This window comes from Gastrolobium bilobum, unplaced genomic scaffold (genome assembly GCF_033153095.1).
Source record: "Gastrolobium bilobum isolate Gb01-03AN ecotype WA unplaced genomic scaffold, APGP_CSIRO_Gbil_v1 utg6672, whole genome shotgun sequence".
NCBI classification, from domain to species: domain Eukaryota; kingdom Viridiplantae; phylum Streptophyta; class Magnoliopsida; order Fabales; family Fabaceae; genus Gastrolobium; species Gastrolobium bilobum.
Genome location: NW_026897529.1, coordinates 215411 through 237344, shown reverse-complemented (window position 1 = coordinate 237344; position 21934 = coordinate 215411). Strand labels below are relative to the sequence as shown.

General features: G+C 34.9%; 1 protein-coding gene across 1 annotated transcript; it reads left to right on the top strand.

Annotated features, from left to right (window-relative positions):
• The first annotated feature begins 15013 nt into the window (after positions 1–15013).
• Positions 15014–21140, top strand: LOC133307729 (uncharacterized). Its single transcript, XM_061508284.1, has 8 exons — positions 15014–15287; positions 15374–15469; positions 16987–17070; positions 17427–17587; positions 17838–17955; positions 18527–18662; positions 20007–20185; positions 20652–21140. The coding sequence occupies exons 1-8, from the start codon at positions 15030–15032 to the stop codon at positions 20889–20891; spliced, it is 1272 nt and encodes a 423-aa protein (XP_061364268.1). The 5' UTR covers positions 15014–15029; the 3' UTR covers positions 20892–21140.
• Positions 21141–21934: the final 794 nt, after the last annotated feature.

Here is a 21934-nt window from a genome sequence, read left to right as displayed (position 1 = left end):
TTAGGAATAGACATGATAGGATAACATATGTCAGATCTCTCTCATTCCAAATATAGCTCTAGGATAACATAGGGTCAGTCTTTGCCACCGACTAGCTACTACTGGCCATTAGCCACCTCTACCACCCACTACCGCCACCACCATCGCCATAAGCTACCATGCACCACCCAAACACAGGATAAGATATGAGCTTATCAGGCTCATATCCTATCCTACTCCTATCTTATCCATTCCTATTATATCATATCCTGCCCACCAAATGAGCCCATATTATTTCAGGCAAAATGGTGTGATATAGGGGGCTGTTTGGAATGAAGATTGTTTTAGAAATCCTGGGAAAGTGGGGTGGGAAAAATTTGTTTCCAACGTTTGGTATGAGAAAACTAAAAATATTCCCAGAAATTTTTTTTCTCATTATTTCAGTTTTAACTATAGAATCTCAAACAAAAATACCATCTGATACATGATATTTTTATTTTCTCAGGGAATTAGTATAATTAACCCAACATTCCCGGAAAAATTTTGAACTTACCAAATACCTTTTCGTAACTTAACCGGGAAAAAAATTTCGACTATATTCTCGGAAATATTTTTTTCCGGTAAAAAAATTTCTTCTTTACCAAACACCCCCTAGAGAAAAAATAGACACATTATAAAAGCAACCTGATATGCTTCCAAGATAATATGTTTTAAGGGTCAAATTGAACATGTAATTAACCCAAATGGGATCAAAAGATATAAGAATTGTGATTTAATTATTTATTTTACTCTCAAAAGTACTCTCATGTGAATTCCTATGTTTTATAGGGATTTTTAAAAAAACAAGTTGAGGAATACAAAGGAAGCTGAAGAAAGCAAACGGGAAGCACCAATTTTTAAAGTTCTTAATACTAGTTGCATGGAACAACTGCTTCTCTATGTTAGTAGCATGGCAGTGGGGCACTTAGCGCCATGATCTTAGGGCCTCTGTTTGCTCACGCCATAAGCTTTATCTCCACGCTAGGAGCGTTGATGCATCAAGTGCCAAATATCTTCCCATGCTAGTAGCACCAACATGCAAGCTTGAAATTCAAGTGCTGTGTTGATATCTAATCAAGGATATGATTGAAGATTTCTTATGGGATTTGAACATATTTTCAAAGTTTGAGATTTCAAAAATCAAATATTGCTGATTAGGATAATTGGAGATTCTTAAGAAAATTTTCACAAGGATCTTATGGATTGTTTGATTGAAGATTTCATTGAAAATTGATTGGTAACTCTAAGAAATCTTAAAAGATACTTGCTCTTATATCTTTTCTCAATTTTCACTTTTTAAGTAATAATAGTATACTACTAACAACATATGGATAACTATAGCATGTTTATGTGATGATTTCATTACTTTTTCTCCATTAAATATCATTCATCATCATTTATTCCAAAGGGATTCAAGCCCAATTCAAGTCATACAATATGCTAGTCATTATTCATCGAAGAACCCTAGATATTTGAATCACCGTGAAAAACTAGAGGAAGGTGACGTTTCTTACCAAGAAATGTCTTAGAAGAATCAATGGAAGACTTCCTAAGCAAGTGTGTAACCAAAGCTCTCCCAACACCAAAAACTTCAAAAGTGGCGCCAACTTGAGGGAAGGATTTCTCTTCATACAAAGCTTCCCAATGATAAATGGTTGGTGAGTTTTGTTAGTTGAAGGAAACTAAATAAATATTATCTCACAAGCTAAGTCTTTCGGTGGCTTAATCAAGAAGTGAAATTTTAAGCTTTCCATCCATGGGATTTTCAGCTAAGGCTGTCCACGAGGAAGGAGAAGAGAAAAAAATGGGGGGAAATTGACTTAGTTTCATGACTTAAGTGAGGTTTGACCTTTGGTCAACACTTTAACTAGGAATAACTAAGTTCCCCTTATTAATTAATCCATCTAATTCAATGACTTAAGACATCTAACATGTGTTTCTAAGATTCATCAAAATCATTAGATAATTTCTCACTACATTATTCAAAGTTTTAGGTAATTTTTCACAATTGCATTTTTACCCTAAAACTTTGAGTATTTGCATTTTTGCCTTAAAAAGTGACTTTACTCATGAAATTAGATTTTTCATCTAATTAACCTATTTTAATTTGACTCCTTAGCTTCATGGGCTAACGGGCTTCTGTAGAGTATATTACAGAAAATTATCTTTAAATCTAGCAGCTTTTACTAAATTATCATTTTGCCTCTAATAAAAACTTAACCCTAAAATTAGTATTTTCACTTAATTAACCCTCTAATTATGGCATTAATCTTCAATTAATATAATTTGATTATTTGAGTTATTATACATTAACTTGGTATGCCAGCCAAGTCAATGATCTCAGGCTATTATTCCCTTTTGGTAGCCTACTTAAAAGAGTGATTCAATGGGAGATGATTTAGGTAAGCTACACAAAAATAGAACTACTAATACGATTAGAAAACATGATATCGTACTTATTTCATTTTAGCAGAATAAGATTGCTTTGCTTTGGGGAGAGTGTTATGCAATTGTGTATCCCTTTTATCAATCACACATTACGCAAGTGCACGTGTCAACAAGTAATAAAGTGGATGTGTGAGTCCAGATATCATTCCCACAAAGAAAACTATAAAATTAGGATCAATGTGAAGCAATAATAGTAACAATGTTTATGAAATTTTTATGAAATAAGAGCTAAGAACTAAAGTAATACTAACAACTGACTAATAACTAAAAGCAAAATAAAAATAAACTAAGAGTGGGCCATTACAGAAAACACAAGATACAACATTATAAATTGAATGTGCTTGTTGTGCTCTAGCATTAGCAGTAAAATTGAGAGTCTCTATTGTATTATTCAGAGAGGATATATGTGCCGCTAATGAAGATATAGCATCGAGCTCCAGCAATCCTGCAGCTTCATTCTGTACAATTGACCTCTCTTTCGGCCATTGGCAATTGTTGTATGCCATCCTCTCTTGGATCTCATATGCTTCATTGTAAGTCTTGTCCAAGAGGACTCCTCGAGATGATGCATCTACTATATCTCTATTTTGTCCATTCAGCCCATTGTAGAAGGTTTCCATCTGGATCCATTCAGGTATGCCATGATTGGGGCATCTCCATAGCAATTCCTTGAATCTGTCCCAGCTTTCATATAGTGTTTCTCCATCAAATTGCTGGAACATTGCTATATCATTCCTCAATTGAGCTGCCTTGGTGGGAGGAAAAAATTTGATCAAGAACTTTTCAGCAAGGTCCTCCCATCTTTTGATTGAATTAGGTGGCAAAGTATTGAGCCATGCTTTAGCTCTATTAGAGAGAGAGAGAGAGAGAGAGAGTAAAGAAACAACTTCAGTCCCAGTGCATCAGATGTAACTCCTTGCATCTTAAAGATGTCTGTCACGTCCATGAAGTTCTTCAAGTGTAGATGCGGGTCTTCACTTGGAAACCCATTGAACTGGCCAATAGTTTGCAGCATGTCAAACATCATTGGTCTAAACTCAAAATTGTTTGCTGCAACATCAGGTTGCACAATGGCAGAATGAAGATTGTTAAGTGCTAGCATTCCATGTGCCCTGATTGAGATTTCATCCTGGTTTGGACCTCGTCCATCAACACCAGAACTTGCTATTCTTGCTGCCATGTCAGGTAATGCTGTAGCAATGCTCTGTCACTCTTGCCTCTTTCTAGCTTGAAGTGTTCCTTCAATTTTTGGATCAAAGAATACTTCTGTTTAGTGAGAGGGACTGTTCATGTACTACCTGCAAAACCTGAAAACAAAAAGAAAAAGGATCAAGTATCACTTCACAAAGAAACTAACTTTATAAGTTTTCCCTGGCAACGACGCCAAAAACTTGTTGTGCAATTGTGTGCCCCTTTTATCAATCACACATTACGCAAGTTCACGTGTCAACAAGTAATAAAGTGGATGTGTGAGTCCAGATATCATTCCCACGAAGAAAACTATAAAATTAGGATCAATGTGAAGCAATAATAGTAACAATGTTTATGAAAGTTTTATGAAATAAGAGCTAAGAACTAAAGTAATACTAACAACTGACTAATAACTAAAAGCAAAGTAAAAATAAACTAAGAGTGCACTCAAGAACAAAGAAATCAAGTAACAAAGAAGATTGGGATCAATTTCCCCAATATTGCAATTTTACCAGAATGCAGTCACAATGCTACAACAATAATCCAAACAGTAATCAGAACACTAATGCATGTAAGGGCTCTCACCAACAATACATGTATACTAAGTCCTACATCTCTATGGCCAACATAGTTATGAATCATTAAGTTCAAGTTCCATATGATTTTGTGGTGCAAGTGATCTCTCTACCCACAATTAACCAATTTTACTTAGTTAAACCACAATGTTTAATAACTTTCAAGATTCACCTATATCTCTATAGCCAAATCCTAAGTACCTTGCAACTCTCTTTCGATAAGTCAACATGAATAGAGACAAATTAAGCACTTTAGTAAACAACAAAAAGGATAATCATATAGCAAAATTTAGGCAAACTGATTACATCACAATAAGGGTACTCTTTCACTCAATCCTAACAATTTAGGTCATACTTGGGTGGAAAGAAACAACCAAGAGGGATAAAGATTCCATAAAACTAAAATAAAATAAACAGGGGCGTTGCTGTAGCATTGCTCTCGCAACAACAGTGAGCTCCACCACCATCCACCGTATCTCAGCCGCCGGAATAGTGCAGGAATCCACCGGATTCAATGATATCTCTATCAAACCCTAGCCTCACCCTTTAATCTGTTGGATCTCTCTCAACAAACCCTCAAAATCTCTCTAAGTGTTTCACGACTTGGATCTCTCCAAAAGCCCACCTTCTCTCTAAAAGAGAGGTTGTCCAGCCTCAAAGAGAGACTCTCCAACCTATTTGATATGTGTAGGCTTCCTCTTTTTATAGACTTTCATGAATTGGGCTCCAATTAGCTCTTCAAATCCATTATAAATCATGTTCAAATCTACTATGTTTTGCTGCAGCGCTGATTGAAGATTCTTTCCTTATTTGCTGCAGCACTGATTGAAGATACAACTCTGTTTTGTTGCAGTGCTGATTGAAGATTCTTTCCTTATTTGTTGCAGCTATGATTGAAGATACAACTCTGTTTTGTTGCTGCGCTGATTGAAGATTCTTTCCTTATTTGCTGCAGCACTGATTGAAGATACAACTCTATTTTGCTGCAGCGTTGAGTGGAGATTCTTTCCTTATTTGTTGCAGTGCTGATCAGAGACAACACATAATGTTGTTGCATATCTTCTCCAAATCTTTCCAAATATACTTCAGATTTGATTTGGATTTGTGCGCGCTGATTTGTGGGATATTTGATTAGGATCCTTCAAGATCCTTGAGTGATTATTCAGATCAGAATATCTATTTTCATGCTCAGAAGCTTCCCTCCATTAATATGGGCTTGGGTCCATAGCTTGCTAGTGATGATGTCAACCAGACATTCTGCTGACCTCATCTTCGATGCTACAACACTGTTTTCCGATGCTACAACACTGACCTGCAATAAAGCAACAAATGCAATAAATGATTCTAACACTCAAATTATCTTCAAATATCCACACTTATCATATTTCTCATGAAAATATAGAATTCATGTATTAATCATATAAAACCAAGAGAATTATGTATATTTATGGCACCAAAACATCACAAATAAGCCTAAAAATAATTCTCTTTCAAAGGGTTATCAGAGAGTCATTAAATCCTCGGTTGTACTTATTAAGTGTACATATATACTAGCAAGTCTTGTATCCATGTTACAAGTTGCCCATGTTCAGGGCAACTAAACCAACAAGGACCAGTGTGTTTAAGTTTTCAAGAGACAGAGATTGACACTTCCTTTCTCCAAAGGCAAAATCGATTACAATAGAAATTGGACTAGATCTCAACAAGTACTAACATTTTAGCAATAAAAGAAAGGGATTAATATTTCTCATATTGTAGGAGATAATTTTTATCTCTTATATACACATAAAAGTGTGTGGGGTCCAAGTTTTATTTTTCCCTCTTCTCTTCACATGATCCCATACACTTTTATATGTGTATAGGAGATAATTTTATCTCTTACAACATGAGAAACATTAATCCTATAAAGAAATATAGAGATTAAAGTAAAATACATTTTTGGTCCTCAACAAAAATTACAGGGCCCATTTTCATCCCTTAGAAAAAAAAAAGTCGACTTATAGTCCCTTTGAAATTTAAAATAGACCCAGTTAGTCAAAATCGTGGTCCCTCTAAAATTCAAAAAAGGCCCACGTTAGTCTCTCAAAAGGATTAACATTAGTCTATTTTAAATTTAAGATGGGCCACGAGTCGATTTTTTTTCCTAAGGGATTAAATTGGGTCCCGTGATATTTGTTAAGTACCTAAAAAATACTTTATTCTAAAGATTAATAAACTCAACATGAAAGACATGAAAGTGTGCCACCAAACTTGTGATTCAATTGACACTAGTTGTTCCAACTTAATTAATAATTTTGGATGTCTTGTTATAAATGTGTTAAAATTTGAAAAGAACTTGCCCTTGTGATCCTGGCAGCTCGAATGAGATTAGTTAACTAATTGATGAACTGCTAGACAAAAAAATGAAACTGAATAGATATTTATGATAGATTAATGCAGTTTTACAACACTTGTCCACAGTTGATCGCGGGTTGCAGTTTAGTTCGAGTTTTAAAAGTCACCTCTATGGATAATTGCCTAAGTTGCACCATTGCACACACAAACACACACACACACACACACATATATATATATATATATATATATATATATAAAATGTTCGAGAGTTAAGAACTAATACACACACGCCTACATTATTAAATCCAGATCGGTCATAAAACTATTTACACTAAATATGTAAAATTATATGAGGGGATATTCTTACTACAAAAAAAAATTCACTACCAACCAGCTACCCATTTAACCACCATGAAGAGAGAAAGAGAAAATGTTAATTCAATGGTGTTAGATACATAGTAGGTTGGTAGTGAACTTTTTTTTTTGTAGTACGAATATCCCCTTCAAATTATATAATAAATAGGTTAAATTATGTAATACCACCTCGTATTTAGATGGTGTTTCAAAAAACCACCCTAACTCTAGAGTTATGCAATTAACCTACATATACTATCTGATTCGAACAATTAAGCATATCTGTTAACTTTATATTTAACACCGTTGAATAATCCCATACATCTGAGTAATTATTCGAAGGTTTATCAAATTTATTCTCTCTGTAACTCCATTTTCTTCTCCAACTCCAACTTTTTAAGACTTTCATGCTAGACCCTTCTTTATGGACAAAGGAAGAAAAATGAACCTTAACCCCAACCCCTTCTCCCCTCCACTATTCAGTCTATTAATCTGGTACATTATATTGCTTTATTCCTTTATTCGACTTGATGCTTTCTCCTTTGGAAAAATTGTTTAGGTGATTGTGATGTTTATGGACCTTTAGGGAAAAACTATTCAGTTGGCAAAATAGCCGTTCATTTGGTGTTTGAATTGATGAGTTCCATGGAGAGGGAATGGGTGTGCCATATGTTTCTGTTGATAGATTTGAATTCTGACATAATGAGTTACAATGGGTTGTGCAAAGTCAAAAACTTTCTAACACTCACCCTTCTTATGCTCGGTAGTTGTTCGATGAAATGATTCATCGAACCTAGTTCCCAATAAGGTTACTTATAATACGCTGGTTGATGGGTCATGACTTACGAGGTGTATAAAACCTCACAATTTTAAATCAAGTAATTAAAATATTAAGTGAGCAATCAAGTGATGAATTAGTGAAAATCCTAAAGATTAGGCCAAAATACAAAGAAAGGGCAAAACGGTAATTAGCCAACACGCAACCCTAGAAAGATAAAAATTGAGTAGAAGGTCTCAGATGGTAAAAATAACCCTGGAAATGGGTTCAGAACGAAAAATTGAGTGGATAGGCAAGTTTCAGAAAAATCAGTGAATAGTGTTTTTCGCGGGTAAAAATATCGCGTTACGATTGCACCGTAAAACGTGCCAGTTGAATTTTGAGCTCTAGGTTTCAAATATGAGTTAAAAATGGTCTAATGAGTTAGGAAATATGATTTCTTATAATATTCGATGAAATTAAGACAGTTTGGGGAAGCGTGCCAATGGCGCGCGTAATAGCTTAAAACAGTGTTTTCTCCGAACGAATGGAGGACTCTTAATTCATCTGATCAAGCCTAATTAAAGGGGAATAGTTAATGTTAAAAATTTGAGTTTCTAAATAGGTTGTGAATTTACGGACGTTTAGTGGAATCGGAGGAAAATTCGGATTAGTTTTAAATCGCGTGAGGTGGCGGTGGGACCCACCCCACTTAAGTGACTTAAGCCACATGTGCTTGGCACTATTCATGCATCACTTTCCTCCCTTCTTCTTCATGAAACCCGCAGCCCCCTCCCCCAAAAACCCCATTTGCATTCAAATTTTCTTTTCACCATAACTTGATCATTTCTTAACCAAATCAAGTGATTTTTGTGTTGAAATTTGTTGGAAACAACCTTCTAAACACATTGGTACCACTCTTGAGCCTTGAAACCGTGTATTTGGGGAGATATTGGCCATTTACAGCCACGAAATTTTGGAGAAAAAATGGTTGTCCATGGAGCTTTTTGATCTTCCATTGCTTGGAGGAGTCTTGGGTTAGCTTCTAGCCTTTGTTGTGAGTATGTTTCCATCCCATTTACATGGTTTAATTGTGATTGAATTTTTGGAAACCTAAAGCTTGATTTGATGATGTGTTGTGTTAGAGAGCTCAATTTGAAAATGTGTATTAGATGATAATGTGTTAGAATGATGTATTAGAGCTAGAAATGCGATGAAATTTATTGGTGAAAATTGATGAATTTAACTTAGAAAAATTTGATGATCATGATTTTGGACTTGTGAATTTTGGTGTTGAGACTTGTTTGATGAATTGTGGCATGATGGTATGATGATATAATAGGTTGTATGAAGGTTGGAATGATTAAAGTTGTATGGAAATTCCTTGGAATGCCATAGGTTAAAATTCGATTCTTTGAGGAAAGATTGAGGAATTGATGTTGAAAAATGAATTGGATAATGATTTGTGTAGTTATATGGTGCTTAGATGGGTTGTGTTGTGCTTGGAGAGTGTTTGAATCAATGGATAAAAATGAATTGTGTTAGAGACCTAAATGAGCCCAGAATGAAATATTTCGCAAAACGATGCGTAAATGTCGAAAAACGGAAAAACGACGATTGAACTAGCCTCTAAACAACCTAAGGGAGTGTTATAAAATGAGAAAGAAAATTTAGGAAAATAAATCTCAAATTTACACCTACATGGCCGAACCTCCAAGGGGAAAAGGGGTGATTTGGCGATTTTCGCGTTTTGATGTAATTCGACGCGAAAATGACGAACCGGCACTTGAACCGGCCTATTGACAACCTAATGAGACGTAACAAAATGAGAAAGAAAATTTAGAAAAATAAATCTCACATTTACACTACAATGGCCGAACCATCAAGGGAGGATGGGGAGGATTTTTGTGTTTTTGCGTTTTGATACTATTTGACGAGTACTGATGGATGTACGTTATTGTATAGGTTGCCGTACGTCGACCTGAATCCCGAATCTTGAATCAGTGAATTGCCCTTGGTCCGGGACCAAGTGGATTGAGGTAAGAAATTGGTTCATTACATGTGTAATTATAAATTAACGTGTATGGGTTGAACTGAGAGTGATTGGGAATGTCCTCTGTGTAGGCATTCCGCTGTGTACCGAGTTGAGGGATAAGCTGCTGCGGAGCTTGTGGAAACGCAAATTAAGGTAACCTCTTGGTACTGGGGCTTGTTCCCCTTTTCTGTTCCACCTTGCCAGTTGATGGCAACGGTAGGAAGTGTGTATGAATAGTATAGAACACATGAGCATGCATGCATTATTGCTATGGGTACTTATGTACCGAGTCTCTGGCCAGTAGACAGTTTTATTCGCCTTCGGGCATTTTCGAACTTCCGCTGGATAGGTCTCCAGGAGGGAGTTCCAGTTGACTGCGGTCATGGTGTGTGATCCGGGTAGGAGCACACTAGGAATGTCTTTGGCGTTTTGGTTGGTTTGGGCATCATGGTTGTGGTTTCTGTGAACACACCTTGGATGATACCCATAGGCTTATATATGCCGAGGGCGTACGTGGAATTGGGGTTACCATCCCGTATCGTCGTATTTTGTTTTCTTTATATTCCCCCTTCTCTAAATCCCATGCTATATCCCGTTTTCAAAGTGGTTGTTGTATTCTATTGATATGCATCGAAGTGAACCATTGGGTGGAGTTTTCTCCAGAACCTCTTGGTTACTGAGATATATTCGTATATCTCACCCCGTCTCGGGGCATTTATTTCAGGAGGTAGCAGTGGAGCAGGAGCCTCGGGCAAGAGGCCCGCAGAGTGAGCGATGGAGCGTTACTTATTTTGCATTTTGTTGGCCGTGTGGCCTAGGCTAGACTTAGGGCATGAACATGTCATTTGTATTTATTAGTAGCTTCATTAGCATCTTGTTCATGCCATTTTGCCTAAGTCTAGTAGTGATGTATTTGGTTATGTTGTCTTTTAATTAAGTCGAAATTTTAGAAGAATGTAAATTGAAGTTTTAGTTTCAAGTTGTAATTTGTAAAGCCATATTGTAATAGTATTGATGCATGTCTAATTATGATGGAAGGGCCTTAGGCCTATTTTAGGTTATGATAATATGTATGATGGAAATATGCATGAAAAAGGTGTTAGTGATTGCAACTACTTAAGAATGATTAATATGGACTCTATGTTTAATAACTATAAACTGGATTGGGTTGTAAGTGCCCCAAGGCGTTGTTGGTCCTTGTGTGTGCCACCCATTGGATTATTACTGTATTATCATGTGTTTATTAGGTACATTGAGGTTTTAAATGATCTTTTACAAATTTGGGATTATTGGAAAAACAAAGGAAACTCTGGCGAATTTTCTGTAGAATTGGCAGATTTTAGGCGAACTTCGGAAGAGCATATCTCCCTCTATAGAGGTCCCCTAGGGACGTGCCATACGTCATTTTGAAGGTTGAGATGTCCTCTACCTTGTGTCAAAATTTGAGGAAATTCTGGGTTGATCTTCGGCCTGAAATAAATAGAGAAACACGGACTGCCCATGTGCCCCTGCACCTGAGGCAGATTCTGGACCGGATTTGGGAAATTAATTCCCGCTTCGTTTCTCCGTCAAATTAAGCGTGTGATATGTCAAAATGAAGTTTGAGATGTCTAGTTTGTAGGATAAAAATTTGAGAGCAAATGGTTGAGTCGATTGAGTGCAGTAATTCGGGCAAAGTGAGTGGTTTGGGCTGTTTTTGGGGTTGTTTGGGCTAATTGCTTATCCAACTTCAAACGGCGATAACCGGAGCAAATGAGCTCCGAATTGAGCGTATTTTAGCTTGTTAAAAAGGGAATTAAGTAACACAAAGATATAATCTGAGAAGTAGGGTTGGTTGCGATCTGTTTGGTCGCAGAAAAACTTAGAGTGTAACATATTCGAATTGGTGTAAAACGTAAAGTTGGAAATTGGCTAAGTGAGTTTATGGGAACTCCTTAGTAACTTATAATAAGTAACGTAAGTGATAAAAATAGTTTAAATAAGTCTTCCGCAAGAGTTTATGGTTACGGTCACAGCTTTTAATTATTACGCCTTTTTATGTTTTAAATGCTCGCGTAATAATCGGAAAAAATTTATTCGCGTTTCATAAATGAACTGCTGTGATTGTAACTGCGCTTAATATCATAATTAATGTTAACAATACCGGTACGTAACGGGCTGTTACAAGGTGGGTGACATAGAGGAAGCTTTTAGCTTGAAGGAGAATAAAGCAGAAGATTGAGCTTAGGCGGTAACATAAGATTTAGTTTAGTTGTTAAGCGCAAATTAAGGATGCAAACTTAGGTTGTAGTCTATAGGTTAAACAAGAGTTGTGTAGTTTGGTAAATTTAAAACTTGTATGGGGTCTTGACAAGCCCCTGTTGCTTCAATGTATTGTATGATTTTGAAGAGATTTGAATGAGTTTGGTGAATTGATTGAAATATATGTTGAACTGGTTGAATACAACGTATGATTTTGAATTAATCCACCCAATTAGTTGTGGAATTTGATATAATGTCATTGATTTTGCAATTTGATATTATTATTGCTGAACAATGGAATAAAAAGTTAAACATGTATTATTATTGTTGAATAAGAAGTATTCAAATGTTACTGCTTTGATTTGGACCTCTGACATACAAGTATTGATTTGAGTTTGCCATAACTCCACAAGACCATAACTCTTGATTTTTGTATATATTTTAAGGGAATAACATCTATCCTTTTAAAGAATATAAACTTATATTCTTTTAGATCTTAACCGTTGATTTCCGTCCATTAACGATTATAATTTATTGGATTAAAATTATTAATTAATTAATAATAAATTTGGCCCATTAAGTTTGACCCAATAAATTATAACCGTTGATGGACGGAAATCAACGGTTATGATCTAAAAGGATATAAACTTATATCCTTTAAAAGAATAGATGTTTTTCCCATATTTTAATGTGGTTTTAGGATGAACAACTATAGACATGAAAATGGAAATGAAATTTTAAGATTCTTTACTCTGGATCAAACACTGGAACCAAGAAATACAACGTATAGGGAGAAGAGGTTAAATAATGGTGGTGAGAAAATGTGGGGTTAGGACTGGGTTTACCTACTGGGTCTAAACGCAGGGTCTGATCTATGTGGAAAAAGGGTATCTAATGCTTCAAGCTGAAGAAGAAAATGTAATTAAGAAAATGTAATTTATGAAGAGAAGGGATTTGAGAAATCTTCAAATACTTACCTTGTTAAACTAGATACACGGAGTACTTAATAGCGTTTGACGTAGATTTAACGGATATGTTTAAGGGAAATAATTGTTTTATGTCACATAAGACAACTATTTTATGTTGCACATTCATAGAATTTTGTGTCCATCTTTTCTTTTCTTTTTTATTTTTTTTTTAAATTGTGGGCTCCACAATTTTGTTTCACCCACATAAGATACCTATCTTATGTAACATAAGATTAATAACTCCCTATATTTAATTGTTGAATTCACATAGTATTGATAGGTTAATTGTTTCAATCCAAATTAAAGGGTGGGTTTTTGAAACATCACCAAAGTACAAGATGATAATTTATAATTTAACCTAATAAATGTATAGAAAATTTTTAAAAATACCCTAATGTTTGCTTTGTAATAAAAAGGGAAATCTTATTATCATGTTGTTGGAGTAAGGAAATTGTTCCTAATAACCTTTCGAAAATTGTGCCAAACTTTTTTCTTAAAAATAAAAAAAGGGGATTCACGTGAATTTGTGTCACTAGAAAAATTAGATTCATCTTACTTTGAATGATAAAAATAATGCCTTAATAAAACATGGTTTGATATTTTATAGGAGATAATTTTTATTTTTTACCTACACATAAAAATTTATAGGATCCATATTTATCAACTACACACTTTGTAGCTACGTAGCACCGATACTGACATAGGACACGTGACACGATACGACACGACACTCCGACACGTTAATTCTAAAAAATGTTAGATTTCGACACGTTAGGACACGTTTTGATATTAAATAATATTTTTAATTTATGCAGTATATATTATATTTAATATTCAATAATTTAACAAAAAAATGAATCTAAACTTATAATATTCATAAATTTTGCCAAGAAATATAAGATATCCCAAATATTTATATTAAACTCAATAAAATGGTAATCGTAATCCAACAAATCTAATAGTTGGAATTCAAAACTCAATGCAACGTAACTTTTGAACTTTTTTTTGAATTTCTATAACGCGTGTTGGAGTGTCGGAGAGTGTCGGAGTGTCCGAGAGTGTCGGGAAGTGTCGGACACGACACGTCAGAGTTTTTGAAGTGTCGGTGCTTCATAACTTTGTAGCAGATAAAATTACCTCCACCACGATGAGAGGGATATTCTTATTATTAAAAAATCCACTACTAACCTACTATCTATTTAATTACCATTAGATCAAAGAAAGAGAATGCTAAAGAATTTATGAAGATAAAAAAAATGTTGATCCAACGATGATTAGCCCTGTTGTAAAACTCGGCCTGACCCGGCCGGGTTGACCCGAAACTCGGTGAACCGGTCATCAGACCGGTTCGGGTTAAGCATTGGACAGGTCATGATCGACCCGGTCAAACCCGGCCAAACCAGGTGACCCGGTCGGGTCATGCATTTAAAAAAAAAAAAAACCATAATTGTTTCATCTTATCAAAAAAATTGTAAAACTCATTTTAAAAACTTTTTGTAATTTTATTTGCTAGTATACTCTTCTACAATGACCTCTTAGTTTCCAGTACTGAAGCAATTTGTGGAATAATAAATTAAAAAATATGACATATGTCATTTTAATGTAGTTGAATTTGAAAAATATGAGTTCAATGTCATTGAGAAGTATATTTATAGGGATTCTGAGTTGCAATTTAAATTGACATAGTATTAGCATGCACTTTTATTTATTTATGCTTCATTTTTTAGCTTATTTAGTGAATCTTGTTTAATTCATTTTAGATATGGAGAATATAATTGAATTTATATATTCATATTTATATATATTTTTATTTATCTATATATATCCGGGTCAACCGGTCCAATCAGTGACCCAGTATCCCGATCGGGTCGATGCCTGGATCGGGTTTAACAACACTGATAATTAGATAGGTAGTAAATTTTTTTGATATTAAGAATATCCCTTTATAAAAAATATCCCTAAATTTTTTTTAATCAAACCGTTAATATAATTAACACCTTTATGATTTTATTTTTTATTTTTCATTTTTGTCAATGCATATAAATAATCCATATTCGAGTCTCCCCTTGTTCTTCTACGCTTGAGTGAAGATAAGCTAAGAAGCCATGGCCTCTTTGTGCTCATTCTTCTTCTCTGCTTCTTCCTGTGAGAAGGTTGGTGCACTTTACCTTTGTCACCCTCTCACACCATCAATGTCTCTGAATGCTGCTACACCCTTTTCAACAACAACAAAAAGAAGAAGCAGGAGCTTCTGGAAGAAGAGCACTCTGGTTTGTGCCCTCAACATCAACAACAACAACGGATTGCAGTACAGGAAGCTCGGTGACTCTGACCTTAACATCAGTGAAATCACTCTTGGTACTGTAAGTTTTTCTCTCTCTCTCTCTCTTTCATTTTTCGCTTCCCTTTTGTCTTGTTGATTATTGATTGGTTAATGCAATAATTTCAGATGACCTTTGGGGAACAAAATACAGAGAAAGAAGCTCATGACATTCTTAGTTATGCATTTGAACATGGCGTTAATGCTCTTGATACTGCTGAGGCCGTAAGTTCTTCCAATCTTATTTTGCATTTGCTTATTGTATAAGCCTTGGTGAAATATTTGGATATATGAATTTTTTTAATCATGTTGTGCTTTGTTATAATGGTTATTTTATTTTTAATTTTTCAATCCCTCAAGTTTAGTTAGTTTGTTTCAATTACGATGTTTTACGTTATGCAAGTTTGACTATTATTGTGATAACTAACTGTTATGGACGGTAGAATCGCCTCACCCAGCTAGCTCAAATGGTTGAATAGGCTGGGTTGGGCTGAGTTTTGGCTTAAATAGGCTAATGTAAAATACTTTAGGCCAGACTTGGTCTGTTAGCTTTGTGTAGACTCAAATTATAAATCTGACCTGATCTATATTTAAAAAAAGTCTTGGCCTAGGCCTGTTAGCCTGTTTAAGGCTATTAGACATTCAATAATTAAAAAAATATTATTTTATTATTCAAAATCATTAAATAATAATCTTATTTATTTTATTTAAAAATAAATAATATGATATAGGCAGGCCTGTAAGCTTACCGTCCCGAAATGTAAAAGAAAGCGACCTGTTTTCTAAATAGAATTTTTTAAAAGCCTGATTCTGTTTTATTTCTATGTGTAATAGGCTGAGTTTGGTCTGATGTAGGTTGGGCCGTAGGCCCCTGTTAGGCTGCCTGACCCATTTACACCCTTAGTTTCCAGGCAAGCCCCAAACACTTAGCATATAAGAGCATTTGGCTCCTCATTACATGAGTCCCTAACATTTTTCACGCACGAATGACCTTTTCCACATTAAGGGTCACACAGCCTCACACCATAGTGGGGCCCACAAGGATGAAACAGTAATGGCATCGCATTTCCTAGAAGGGAATCTTCTCACATCCTATAAATAGAAGACCTCTCTTCCTAAAGTAGAATCATCTTCTCCATTGCTCACCTTGCAAATACTCTAATGAAAATTCTCCTCGGCCATAACCATGCTCTACACACATTCCCCTTTGATCCTCAGCTTGCCTCGATGACTTTGTAGAGCCTTGGTCTATACCATCGCCTCCTCAGTCATGGTTAGATCAACAAACTTCACTTATTTGGGATACAAAGCAGAATTGTTCCTACTCTAGTCTCTGGTTAGTTCACTATCACTGCCAATGGATAGGTGGTTTAGAAACACAAACCTTATTGGCTTCATTCGTGTGGCTTTCTTGTTGCTCTAATTTTAATTTGTAGAACCATATATGTCTTCATCTAAAAGTTGGAAATGCTACTACAAATACTCAATTATTTTGAGTCCATGTTATCTATTCTCTTTTTTGTAACTGATTTGTTCTTTGCACCAACTGGCCAACCCTGTTCCTGAAATCGACTTCACTTCCATCTTATGCTGCTGCTGTGTGTTCCATATGCCATATGGAATTACCTAGTGAATTTTAAAGTTCTGATCAAATTGCCTTTGTTTTATCATATTATTTTCTGGTTATCCACCGTTTTGTTTCTCGTTGCCAGCTGCATTGATAATTAGACATTGGTTTGCAGTACCCAATTCCAATGACGAAAGAGACACAAGGAAGAACTGATCTCTATATTGGTAGCTGGCTGAAGTCTCAATCTCGTGAAAAGGTATTGGGTGCTCAGTTCAAAACTCTATCGATTCTTATTTTTCTATCTACAGCTTTTAAGGCAGGGACTGTTAAAAGTAATATGGCTTAATCACTTCCAATGTGAAATAATGCTATATGGTTAGACAATTTTTTTAGTAGTAACTGTCATTTTTATAAGCCTGTGGAAGTTGTTTTTGCGTTGAGTAAAAATGCTTATTAAAATGAATTCTAATTTGGCACATTTTTCCATATATATTGAGCTGACCCTGATTCAGGAATGAGATTTGGCTTTTGGTCATTTTGGAAGATTTTTACTGTGTTCATTCTTTGCTGATCTAAGAGTTTGAAACCATTTGTGTACCATCTTGTGGATAGATTATTTTAGCAACAAAAGTATGTGGTTATTCTGAGCGGTCGAGTTACCTACGTGACAATGCAAATGTTTTGCGGGTTGATGCTGTAAATATCAGAGAAAGTGTAGAGAAAAGCCTCAAGCGTCTTGGCACTGATTATATTGATTTATTGCAAATTCACTGGTGAGTTTACAGAATGTAAACATTAATATCATGCGTATCTTTTTTGGTTACTTTATTGGTGGTGTATCTGATTTGAACGTATGAATTTGGAAACTTGTATTTAATATGCTGCGATACAACCACCCATCACTGGGGTGTATCTTAGGCATAGCCACAGGGGATCAAATCCCCCTAATTCACACACTATTCATGATGGCATCTTAGAGGGGAATGGCTGTAATCTGTTATATGGTTTTCTGCTTCATTATAGGCCAGATCGCTATGTTGCATTGTTTGGTGAGTATTGCTATGATCCTTCAAAATGGAGACCTAGCGTGCCATTTGTTGAACAATTACAAGCTTTTCAAGAACTTATCAAAGAAGGAAAGGTAACTGATTTCTATTTATTTACTTTAAGCATTAGCTTTTCTAGATTCTGAAGGAGTCCTGATGATTGGTGTAGGTTTTGGCTTGGAGAAGCTGAGCACTTCTTTTTATTTGCTAAATAATTGTTCAAACTGAAATTATGTTATATTTGCTAGTAAGTTGTAACTTTCTTTTGCTTAATTTTAGTGCTATGCTTGGTAGAGAAAGTCTAACCAAGGAGTAGTAGAATGAATTGTTTTTGTCTCTCAAATTTTGTTGGTTGGACGAGAGGTATAAGATGGCCATACCACTTGCTTTTGTGGACTACTTTGTTATGTGATGTAGCAAATGTTACATATCCTAGTGGCTTACAAGTCTGTAAATACAGACAAACTAGTATATGCTGCAAAGCAATCAGCATAAACCCATAACCTTCTAGTCTAACCAAGCTAGGATTCACTGCCTCAACTCTTCGCCTTTTTGTATCCCTTGATCCAATTGCAATGTAAAATTTCAATATTCCGACCACAATGTCATGTTCATTCTCTTATGCATGTTTGGGATTCAGTTTCTTGAGATTTTTGCATGCATCAGGTACGTTACATAGGCGTTTCAAACGAGACTTCATATGGAGTGATGGAATTTGTCAATGCAGCTAAAGTTGAGGGACTTCCAAAGATTGTCAGTATCCAAAACAGCTATAGCTTGCTTGTTAGATTACATTTTGAAGGTAAATGCCATTCTAACATGGGTCAGTTCTATTTCATATGGCTGGATGTTATCTTGCTTTGTGATGCAAAGCTGCAGCTTTTGTTGTCCTGATAATTTAAGATTCGTGTCAAATAGCTATTCTACTTTTCTTAAAAAAACACACAGCTCCTTCAGAAATAATACGTAGGTCCAAAAGAGAAAAAAAAAAGATTACACCTAAAGCTTGGAATACTTTGGTTTCTTTTGTTAACAGTTCCATATGCTGCATTAGTGGAGACTTGATGTTATACGAATGATTACTGATAACTTGGTTTAGTTCTCTAGGAATTATGTTGCCTGAGATGCAAGGTTGAAGATGGTAAGAGACATAGGTATATTGAGTTTCAGTTTACTCTTCATTGTACTTATAGATGCTCTGAATTTTTTGTGTTGCTGATCTAATCATGTTATTCTAGTCAAGGACCTTCCGTATACCTTACACCTTTATTCTTAAGTTTGAATGCACATAGTGGAAGGTATTCTACCTGCCTATCTTCTACTCTAGAATCTTTTTACTTTTACATTCCCATTAATAATTTCTTTTCCACTCATGATCCTCATTCAAATTCGGATTTTCACTTTGGTAAAAATTAGAGTGATAAGGAGGCAAGTGAATTACAATCTTTTTTGCATTTACTAGAGTTCATTCAATTCTCTGAAAGTTCTGACTGTAAATTTTTCTTCTGGCTTTTTCTCTTGTAATTCTCTCTTTCAGCTTTTCATTTAATCCCCAAACCATCCAATAATCCTCCTTGACCAACTTATCTGGAAGTCCTAAACTCCTTCTTTAGGTTAAGTCCTTTTTCTGGACATTTGATCTTAACAGGATTAGCAGAATGAATTGCTACCGATTTGCTGATTGGGCCCAAAAAGTAGTTAATTAGAACAGTTAGTTAGAATAGTCATACAATTGAAGTGATTGGGCAGTTAAAGTTCTTAACTACTGGGACGGTAGAACACAGGCATTCAGAGTTGTTAGTATTTAAAATAGAGCTATGATAGATAAATCAAAATTTTCACCTTTTTTAAGTTTCAGGTCCAAAGCACACTTGAACCGAAGCTGGAGGGGTTGAATTAAACTTTTCTTATCATGATTTTGCAACGAAAAATAGTCGCATGATTTAAGTGTGACAATTTCTGTTAGTTTTTAATAGAAAATTATACGGAAGAACTAAAGCGCATACTTTAGAAAGTTTAAAAATTTCATTGTATATTCTTAAAGATTAAGGATCAATGTGTACATGACCTTAGTTAGAGGGGATAAATTGGACTTCTCAATTTTTTTAAGCTTCTTTAAATTCTTTGTTGGTTTAATTTTTTGCAGTTGATCTTGTGGAAGTTTGCCATCCAAAGAATTGCAATATTGGCTTACTATCTTATTCCCCACTTGGAGGTGGATCACTCTCAGGAAAATATATAGATATAAATTCTGAAGCTGCAAAAAGAGGAAGGTTGAACCTCTTCCCTGGCTACATGGAAAGATATAACAAATCGGTGGCACGGGTACACCAACTTAAATCTAGTTCTTCTATTTAAGTTTAGACTATGTTCGGTTTTCTATATCAAATTGAATCGAAAATGTGGTTCGGTTCGGGCAAACCAAACCAGTTTCAAAAAGTGGTTTGGAGAAAATGGTATGGTTCTTAAACCGGTTCAAAAAAATGTGATGTGGTTCGGTTTGGTTCATTTGGTTTTTCATATTCCTAAGAATGGGTATGGTTTGGTTTTTAGCCCAAACTGAACCGAATTGGTAAAATGATTCGGTTCTTGTACCGAACCGATTTTGAAAAAACGGTTTGGTTCTTGAACCGATTTGAAGAAAATGGTTTGGTTCTTGAACTGGTTCAATAACCGTGGTTCTTTTGTGTGGTTTGAATTGGTTCACATTTTAGTTCTTTTCATTTGGTTTTTTTTCACACCCCTAATAACTAATTAAGAATTTCCTTCTTCTTATTTGGCTGAAATTCAGGAAGCAACTATAGAGTATCTTGAGTTGGCCAAGAAGCATGGTCTAACTCCTGTTCAACTTGCTCTTGGATTTGCAAGAGACCGTCCATTCATGACAAGTTCAATTATTGGTGCAACCTCTGTGGACCAACTAAAAGAAGACATTGATGCTTTTACAAAAACTGAGCGACCTTTACCAGTACAAGTCATGGCAGATATTGAAGCTGTCTTCAAGAGATACAAAGATCCTACCATTTTTTGAACATTATACCATGGATTACTAACTCACTGCTATTGATTTGTCCTGCTCCCATCTCTCTCTCTCTCTCTCTCTCTCTCTCTCTCTCTCTCTATTTTTTGTCATGATTAAAATTTGATTCATGTATACTGAATCAGTGAATGAAAAGTATGTTGGGACTGCATTAGGTAAAAAAAATTGTGTAAAACTAGTGACTATGTTATGTGGCTGGACTTTACTTGTGGGACATGAATCCGAAACTCATTTGAAATACCTTCTGGTCAAGTCAAGTTGGGCTGCGATTTTTATTGATTAAACTATTAAATTATAATTATTTATTACTTTATTTATTTATGTTAAATCTTGTAAAAGTTCAATATTAATATGAGTATAATCAAGTTAATTTTCTCTTCATATATTTTAAAAATATATATCATGTTAATATTGATCTATGTCAACAATATATATATAATCAAAGCGGAAGCTTGGAGCAAGTGTGCCATCCCATATTGGTTGAATAATCATTATTTGATTAGTTCAAAATCAAGTCAAATTGATTTATAATATGCTTACAATTAACCACAAACCTATACAAACCCTTATATGTACTAATTAATTCTCAAGTAGAGTAATTTAACCTAAATTTGTACTTATTTTTTTATATATAAATTGCCCATGATCTAAAATGGTTTTTATTTATTTATTAATTTTTCTATCCAAGCTACCTCATTTTTCTTTCAAATGATGCTTACTCACCACAACTATCTAGTAGGTAGAAAATTAAAATGTTTTATTTACATATAAAAACTTATATTTGGACTACATTTGGTTATTGGTAAGTTAACATTTAATGTAAGTTATTATTATGTTAATCACATAATAAATGTTATTAACCAAAATTTAACATAATGGTAGTTGAGATATAGGTTTCATGTGCATTAGAGTTGAGTAAAAATACATAAAATTGAGGAAGCAGTTTAGTTAGTTGGTGGACGTAGAAGCATTTTAAGAAGCGCGCCAATATCTCACTCCCATTCCTTTTACGTAACTTTCGCATCTTCTCTCTC

Coding starts and splice junctions, on each gene's coding strand:
- LOC133307729 (XM_061508284.1), top strand. CDS start 15,030: ATGGCCTCTTTGTGCTCATTCTTCTTCTCTGCTTCTTCCTGTGAGAAG. Junction 15,288..15,373: donor GTGAAATCACTCTTGGTACT/GTAAGTTTTTCT, acceptor CAATAATTTCAG/ATGACCTTTGGGGAACAAAA. Junction 20,186..20,651: donor ATAACAAATCGGTGGCACGG/GTACACCAACTT, acceptor GCTGAAATTCAG/GAAGCAACTATAGAGTATCT.